The 8,729-nt window shown below is 49.1% G+C and overlaps 1 protein-coding gene across 1 annotated transcript; it reads right to left on the reverse strand.

Annotated features, from left to right (window-relative positions):
- Positions 1-756: 756 nt before the first annotated feature.
- Positions 757-7,437, reverse strand: LOC119096539 (flotillin-1). Its single transcript, XM_037219447.1, has 2 exons — positions 7,331-7,437; positions 757-3,794 (listed from the first exon to the last, which is right to left on the reverse strand). The coding sequence occupies exon 2, from the start codon at positions 3,764-3,766 to the stop codon at positions 2,489-2,491; it is 1,278 nt and encodes a 425-aa protein (XP_037075342.1). The 5' UTR covers positions 3,767-3,794; positions 7,331-7,437; the 3' UTR covers positions 757-2,488.
- Between the last annotated feature and the right edge of the window lie 1,292 nt (positions 7,438-8,729).

Below are 8,729 nucleotides of genomic sequence, written 5' to 3' on the forward strand. Positions count from 1 at the left end.
GGTCGCCGTCCCGGGCAGGGCGTTAAGTGGAGAGAGGCAAGTTATGGTAGAGAACACTGTGCAGCAGGGCGCCGTGGAGACGCGCCACTCTTGTCGCTGTCAAGCTCATGGAATTTTGGTTTTCTTTTCTATATTGCCTGCTGCAGCATTGTTGCTAACTCGCCTTTTATACCATTACACCCTCGAAAAAGCCTTTCCATCGAGGTTTAGCTATGTGGGGGCTGAAGCGGATTTAAGCACGCGGGAAGCACGCACGATTTAAGCAGGCATTATTATCTGCAGCATTGTTGCCAACTCGCCTTTTTATACCATGGCAACACTCAGAAAAAGCTTTTTCATCGGCGTTAAGCTATGTGGGAGCTGAAGTGGATTTAAGCACACACAGAGCGCACCTTCGCAAATGTATCGGACTGTTCCTTCCGTAACATTCCGAACACGTGATCGGAACTGCTCATTTATTACCAGTTTGAAACAACTGGACCTCTGCTTGCCTGCCTGGACAGCTGGACCTCTGCCTGAGGATATTTGCTCACTAAATTAGAACTATGGAGCAGTTGGGCGCGGGATAACTCACGCAAATCTCATCTCATTTGCAGCCCTTTCGCGAGTCAAACTTAGCCTGCTATTGAACACATCTGCCATAGCAGCAGCGCTGCAGTCAACTGCTCGCACTGAGGACCATGCGGTGGAGATGATTCACCTTCTCACAGCGCGGCCCACCGTCACAACCATCCAGACCGCAGAGCACACGCAAACTGTGACGCTGTAGTTCTTTATTGACCTCTGCATACTACACCGCAGCAGATATTATCCCGTGACCACACTGACACGATTACGACTCGACTCCACGACGGGGGATGAACTGTCCGTCCAGCCAACGCTGATGATAGAGTTGCACGCGCCACGCCACTCTGAACTAGCCAGGTCTAAATAGGAGCAGACTGGGGACGCACGCTAAACACGCTGGCGAACAGTCAATCAAACAAAACATGAGTGAGAACACAGCAAGAGGGCTGAAAGCTGGTCTGGTGTCGAGCATGGGGACGGCGCGAACCACTCAAAAATGTCCTTTGAACTATATTGGGAGGTAGTGCCGCATCGTACCGCCATACTTTCGCCACCAGGCAGCCCGCTGCCCACACCAAATAATAACTGCGCGCACGCAGACGCCACTAGACGCTATATTCCATTCAAGAGTATGGCTCCACTGATCTACAACTAATATACTAATGTGCTGTATCCGTGCCATGCAAACGTAAGACCACCTTCGTTAGACGCGTCGAAGCGGGAGCACAGTGCGTGTGTGACTCTCAAACACGGATGGTGACAATACCACGAATACACATGCCGCAGAATAAAGTCGCAAGCAATGAACTGCCCTACCAGAGCTCAGCTCCATACAATGAAAACCTAACCACACCGACTTTTGCGAGCCGAGCCGGAAACAGAAGACGGAAAAAGACAATTTTACCCCCGCTTTCCATCCACAAGACATTTCCTAAAGGTATAGATCTTACATCGTTATCTACGTTTACGTCCATACGGAGAGGTTCAAAAATATGCAAGTTTGTAGCTTCATCCCATGGGACTAAACCCTGAGGCGACCAGTCTGCACTACCGGCTAAACAAAGCTGGGGAAACCCTGTCAATACACGACACGCACGGCACACAACGAGAGAACATCCGCGCAATAAAAGCGCTAGCAAAGACCGGAAACAGAGCACGATGGCACGGGACCGTGGGAACCACGACTCTGTGGTCCAGCGGACCGTCGCCTGCGAGCTCATCCCCGACACACACACACGGGAGCGAGGCAAACCGAGGTGTTAGGTCCAGTCGCGGCGCTCGCAGTGAGGTGGTGGACGGTGGCCAGACGAGGAGAGCACCGGCGACGGCCGACTGTCGAAAACTTACGCAGCATAACTTGCCGAAGATGGACAAAGCATACCCAGACATGATTACAGAATAGGCACCGTCGGAGGAGCTCCAAGTTACAAAATAAACAATGTAGGAGGGGCGCTAGATTCTGAACTCGTCATATTGTCCGAAATATAGCACGCATGGTAATCTATTGTTCAGTTCTGCTGCATATAAAAGAATCAAAACCTGATCCTGTTCCATTCTACCTCTACAATTAGTCCCGAACGCGACGTCGCATCTCTCAACACTACCTGACAAAGACGAGTTGGACGATGCTACGTTACCAAGGCAGCAAGGCAGCGATGGCCGACCATTGGCCATAAAATATATATATACCCCCGAGATTTTTCCCAAGCAACTGACCATTTACGCGCAATCAGCTCCTGATCGACGCCGAGACATGAAGCATGGTCCAGCGATCCGAGATTGACCATCCTGACGGCATAAAAGCGGTGCAAGGTCCAGCGTCTGGTCTGACCGCTTCGAGCGGCCGCAGCAGCGCATCAGGCAGTGCCTGCCATCTCCGCGAGGAGCGGACCCCGACTGGGTGTCACGCCGGCGGCAGAGCCTAGGCGTGGGCGCCCTTCCGGATGTCGACGCCGGTCATGTTGCTGACCATAGTGGGCACCTCGCCCACCACGGACAGCACCTCGCGCGTCAGCTTGGCCACGCCCACCTCCCCGCTGCCACCAGCCACCATCGTGATCTTCTTGGTCTGGGTGAGCGGCGCCGCCACCTCGGCCGCAATCTTCGGCAGTGCCTCCAGCATCATGTCCACCACGGCCGCCTCCTTGTACTCGCGCCAGGCGTCTGCCTTCTTGGCCATCTGCTCAGCCTCGGCCTTGGCACGCGCCTCGATCGCGAACGCTTCGGCCTGACCCTTCAGCGTGATGGCCTCGGCCTTAGCCTGTGCCTCCATCACCATGCGGTTGCGGTTGGCCTCGGCCAGACGCTCCATCTTGTATTTTTCAGCGGCGGCCGGCTGGCGCACCTTGGCATCCAGCTCCTTCTCGCGGCGCTGGATCTCCTGGTCCATCACCTGGATCTGTTGCGAGCGCTCCACCACCTGCACCTGGATAGACTCCTCCTTGATGCGCTGGCGCGACTTGGCCGCCTGCAGCTGGTACGCCATCTCGGCCTCGGCGCGCTTCGTCTCCACCTCCATATCGTACGCGGCCTTCTTCAGCTGGAAGTCGCGCTGCGCCTTGGCAATCTCCACGTCGTTGAGCAGGCGCGACGCCATGCGCTCCTCCTCAGCTATGGCCTCGTTGATGGCAGCGTCGCGTTTGGCCTCCGCCTCGCCGATCGCGGCGTCACGCTTGACCTCGGCCGTGCGTGCCATGCCCAGCGCCTTCAGGTAGCCCTCCTCGTCGCGCACGTCCTTCAGCGTGTACGACACGACCGTGATGCCCATGTTGATAAGGTCGGAGGAGGCCACGTGGAATACCTGCTCGCTGAACTTCTTGCGGTCCTTGTAGATCTCCTCGACGGTCATGCCGCCCATGATGGCGCGCTGGTGGCCCTCGAGCGTCTCCAGCGCCACCTGGCGCACCTCGTCCTCGGTCTTGCCCAGGAACTGCTCGCAGGCGGCCAGCAGCATCTCCTCGTTCTGGCCCTGCACCTTGACCTGGGCGATGCCGGTGACTGAGATAGGCACTCCCTGGCTGGTGTAAACACGCTGCGACTCCACCTGCAGCGTCATGGTGTTGAGTGAGATCTTCTGGCACTGCTGCAGGAAGCCCCAAACGAACGTGCGCCCGCCGGGCACCAGCAGCGGCTTGGAGTAGCAGCAGCCCGAGATGACGAGCGCCTCGTTGGGGCCGCACGTCACGAACCCGAACGTCATGCTGAGTCTGCGCTGGGGACCGGTCAATCTGTCGAGACAGCACAGGCAGCCGTGTCATGATGGGCAGGTCAGCACCCTGCCGCTAGCTGACGCCGCCAGGACGCGCTCTTGGGCTTCATGTGAAAGTTCATCACATATTTGGGAGGCATTTGACAGAGAACGAAAATTGCAGAAATAGATACCACAGTTTTTAGTCACACATCATGGAACATAACATGCAGTTAGCCACAAATCATTGATGTCAAGATTGGAGCTTTGCTTAGGTTTGCAGAGAACACAAAAAAATCCAAACATATGCTGCCTGTACTTGAATTTGGAGTGCATATGTTCTGACTTAAGCAAAGGCCTGTCCTGTTAAGTTGCTGCCCAGCACACCACAGCCAAGGGTTCTGCAACTTAAATGGCATGTGAGACTGAAGTTTTTTTTAAAGATTTATCTGATTTGCAGACCCCCTCACAGCAGCACAGGGGCATATAGTACTCCCAAAACATATCCTACTTTTCTTCAGCTTTAAAACAAAACTGGAACTGCCACCAAGGTAATGATCACATACAAAACATACCAATCAGTCACTATCACTGAACTATGGAGGTACAGCCAGGTGGTTTTGTGATTTTGGGCAGCATGTTGGCATCACCAAATGGTAACTATAACCTAAATGTTGATAACTATAGACAATGAAATCGAATTTAAAACATGTTTTACTTAGGCATAAACCAGTGAGCATACAAATGATACAGCATGTCACTTAAGTCATATAAAAGCAGCAGTTTCAAAAACTGTCAGCATTTACAAGGCAAGGAGGGATGCTGTTTTGGGATGTCAAAAATCCAGCAATAGTATTTCACTGCGACTTGTATTACTTCAACAATGATAAGATCAAACAGACAATGGTCAAAAACTGTTCAATGCATGAGTCCAGAAGTGCTGAGCTGGACGTCAATGATGTTTTGAGATTATATCACTGGAATTACTTCCTGGCTTGGCAGTCAGATCCTCAGTGGTAACAACTGTTATGGATTTTGAACTCCAAAAATGGAAAGCACCTATGCCACCCCATTCATCAAAATATGGCATGCATTTGTAGATGCATTCTCAAGTGGATTAGCCCTATTTCAAACACATTTCCTTCTTGCAGTTAACTTATAAATGTGAGCCTAGTTGGTCCTAGCCTTACACAAAACCTACTTTGCTGTTACATCACTCAAAGCTGGGCCTGCAAAGTCAAGACAATAGAACAAATGCAGAGCTCATAGCACAGGTCCAAAATTTATATAAGGTGCAGGGGAGCACCTCTTTACTGTGTTAAGTCCTGCCACAGGATGGAGCTTCACATTGTGAAATGTAACACCCACCCCAAATTTAATTCCCATCAAAATACTTATTAACTGGCATAGACTGCTCAGGTGGCATCGACTAGCACACTATTCATATAGCAGTGTATCCCTTTACTATGGGAGCTACACCATTTATATAGTTTATGTGTAAATTTTGTGTATACTTTTTCAGGAGCTATCATGTGCATGACAGCCTGACTGACTTTGTAGGGTTCTGCAATTTGGTTCAAACATTTCCTTTAAATCTGAAAGGTACACCTCATTGTTGCATTACATCATGACCCAATTTGTTCCTGGAGATATAATGAAACACAACATGTTGGGCTTGTAGACTACCCAAACAAATGGTGGAATACCAAGTATTTCCTTCAGGTGGCCTGCTGTTTCCAGACACTATGAAATAAACCAAACACTTAAATCAAATTCATCCTGTTGGAACTCCTTAAATACACAAGCCTTGAATCTTTTAAGAACCATGTATAATATACCTTGTTATTGATATATTACATCATACTACATTATCATATATGATGTGTCCAGTTATTAATATTGACTCAACTGCATGTCTGAATGATAAAGCTAATGTTTTCTACCTACTTCTTTTATCATTCACTGATACCGACATGATTCTCATAATATTAATACCTATACAACCTTAGCAAGTGGCTGCTAAATATTAGTAAAAATTCAACTATGCAGTGCAATCTAGTGATCTTCAATTAATGTTCACGCCAGCCTAGCCCAACTACAGCACACTAGCAAATAATGTTTGATGCTGCAGGAACTTAGCCAAAGCTTAGGAGTAGAAAATGTGGCTTATTCACATATTCAAATCACTCCCATTCAGGTTTGTTATCCATGGCCATTAAGCAGGAAAGACAGATAGCAGTGCCTAATTCAGACCAGACCAGAAACGGCTGGACCGAGTTCAGCGACGAGCTACCTGACTTGTTTATGAAGCGAGGTGCCAGTCATACCCCGAGAGGCTCAGGCTCAGACTCCTTCAGCTGTCCTCACTGTACTATCGTCGTTGCAGGGGAGACATGGTAACAGTGTACCAGCTATTCCAGGGAGGCATGTCACTATGGGAAGAAGAGTTCCTGACAAGGCACAACTCGGAGGTGACGAGAGGACACCAATGGAAGCTCAGAAAACCTGGAGCTAGGACTCTCGTCCATTGCAACTCATTCAGTAGGTGGGTTGTCAATGACTGGAACGTTGTCAACAACTGGAATGCTCTTCCACACCCCTTTGTGTTGTCGACCTCAATTGAACAGTTCAAGGCTAGGCTTGATACCCACTGGGCTGACATCATATAGGACATCCCACACTGAATCTTCCCATAATTTGAGACTGTTTGGTTACTGGACTGGGAGCCTGACGAGACCAGGACCTATGGGCCTAGTGGCCTTTTACAATTCCCGATCACCATAAGGTAAGGTAAGGTAAGGTAATTCATAAATGTCATGAGAAACAGCAAACATAACAACTGGCCCCTACAGTAACTATTAGAAAAATGCAACCAATGAAACAGATGCCCACCTGTTAATATTCGGTGAGCCTGGTGCAAATGGGTACCAAACTGAGGCCGGGCCAAATTGTGTGAAATTGCCCCAATATTTTCCAATAACATTCCTCTGCTGGTATTTTTGTTTGGAAGCAACTTACAAGCATCATTTTTCCCTGACAGATATGCTTCTTATATACTGAAAATGGTGGCGGCCATGCACTCTCAGGGCACTCAGATTTGCTGTAGGGGTGTGCTGAAATTGCTACCACAATGCACCTGCCATGTAAGAAAAACAACATCCATGTTTGTTATGGATGATCATACATCCATGTTATAAGGAAAATCATCCTGTTTCTTGTGGTTCATAATTTGTTTTTGTAAATATCCTGATTTTGTTCTTATTTGAAAATCAGCCAAACCTTGGTTAACTCAGTAAGCACCCAGTCACAAGATATGGTAGATTTCAACAAGATCTCGCTAAAGCAGGATTGCGACAATTATTTCATACCAGGGTACGGTTTTGAAAATTTAAAGGCAGGAATTCCTCCATTGGGGTAGCAAGTAGACACAAATTATATTGTGACGAAAATCTTGGAGACTCCGTTCCGCAAATCATTACTTCTGACCCAAGCGGAGAAGTTGGCTGTCCATTGACTTGACCTCAATGAATCAGATCCATGCCAGCGTTTAAATGAAAAGCAATATGAGCTACTTACGGAAGATTGAAGACCGCTACGCGCGCGCAGTTCTTGGACCTCAACCCCGCTTATACACCACGTCGTCTCACACACACCCTCGCTGCGGAACTTCCCAACGCGTATTTTGTTATCCCAGTCGCTAGAGACTTTTCTTGACGAAATATCTCAAGATAAGCTTTGGAGCTCTCGCTGACTAGGATTCACCAGCAGCGTATATTTGTATATGCGTCGTTACAGGTTCCGGTAGGTACGGCAGGCAGATAAATATGCGGCAAGCACCCCAGAATGCCAGAAAAACGGGCACCAGCTGAAGCCATCACGCCGTGTATAAATACTGTGTCAACGGTGATGATGTCTCGTTGAACCGCTCGCTTGCAAGGTACTCAGTCCTAACGTTACAAAATTAATCCGTCTCTATGTGCAGGATATAAACATAAATTCCCGCTACCAGAATTCCGGCTCCCTGGAGGCCTCCACGCGCACATTTTGTTGGCAGCTTTGTCCTACAATCCCAAACCGTATCATTGGACCTGCCCAGCCCATTTGCCTGCCCCGAGCCGGCTGCATGCTGGGTACACCGCCGGCCGCCTCAATGCTCATTAGCCAATCTTGCACGAGGGGCGGAGGAACAGGCAGAAACGGCCGATCAGAGAGTGGGAAAGCATGCAAAACATCGACACAACTTCACGTTTAAAATATCGGCATCACACCCCTGACTTCAACTGGCAAAATTTCGCCAGACTGCCCCTTCTAAATCTGGCCGTGGTGCGCCATGAGGCTGGATGGTGTTGTCACTACTCCCGCCGTCGTGTCATCTCTTAACACACGCCCGGGTGGCCCGCTAGATAGCCTTCGCTCGGGTGGGGGGGGGGGGGGATCAATTTGACTCCCTGAGATCTCGGGAACTAAGAAAGCTAGAGACACCAAATTTACAATGTGCATTGGAACTGTACGTGAACTCACTTAGGTCAAAGTTTCAGGTTCCTAGGTCATGACCTTCGGGAAAAAAGGTCAAACAAGATCAAGTTCCGGGCTGGTCTCCAAGGTGCCCCCAGAACCTAGATAACCGTTTCTAAGCAAAAGGTCACCTCATTCAAGATCAGTGACCTCGTTTGACCCTTTGAAGGTCAAGGTGACCAAAATCGTACAAGATTGTTTCGAGTTTTGCATTGGACTAAGCGACAAAGATTACGCTAAGCAGTATGTTCCTAAAAAAAATGTTGACCTGAGTCATTTTAGGTCAATGACCTATTCTGACCTCTAAGAAGTCCATAGAAGATGTACCATGCAGTTCCTGCTATCAACAAACTCGAAATGAGCACCAGAAGCTAGCCCATACAGCAAGCCCTAGAGTAACAAAACAGGTTGGTTTTGACCTTGGTGTGACCTTCATACCTGACCTCAGGTCAATGTAATT

Source organism: Pollicipes pollicipes, unplaced genomic scaffold (genome assembly GCF_011947565.3).
Source record: "Pollicipes pollicipes isolate AB1234 unplaced genomic scaffold, Ppol_2.1 Scaffold_4295;HRSCAF=5057_pilon_pilon_pilon, whole genome shotgun sequence".
Taxonomy (NCBI): domain Eukaryota; kingdom Metazoa; phylum Arthropoda; class Thecostraca; order Pollicipedomorpha; family Pollicipedidae; genus Pollicipes; species Pollicipes pollicipes.

Bases quoted from the DNA above. Each gene is read 5' to 3' on its own strand.
- LOC119096539 (XM_037219447.1), bottom strand. From the start codon at position 3,766: ATGACGTTCGGGTTCGTGACGTGCGGCCCCAACGAGGCGCTCGTCATC.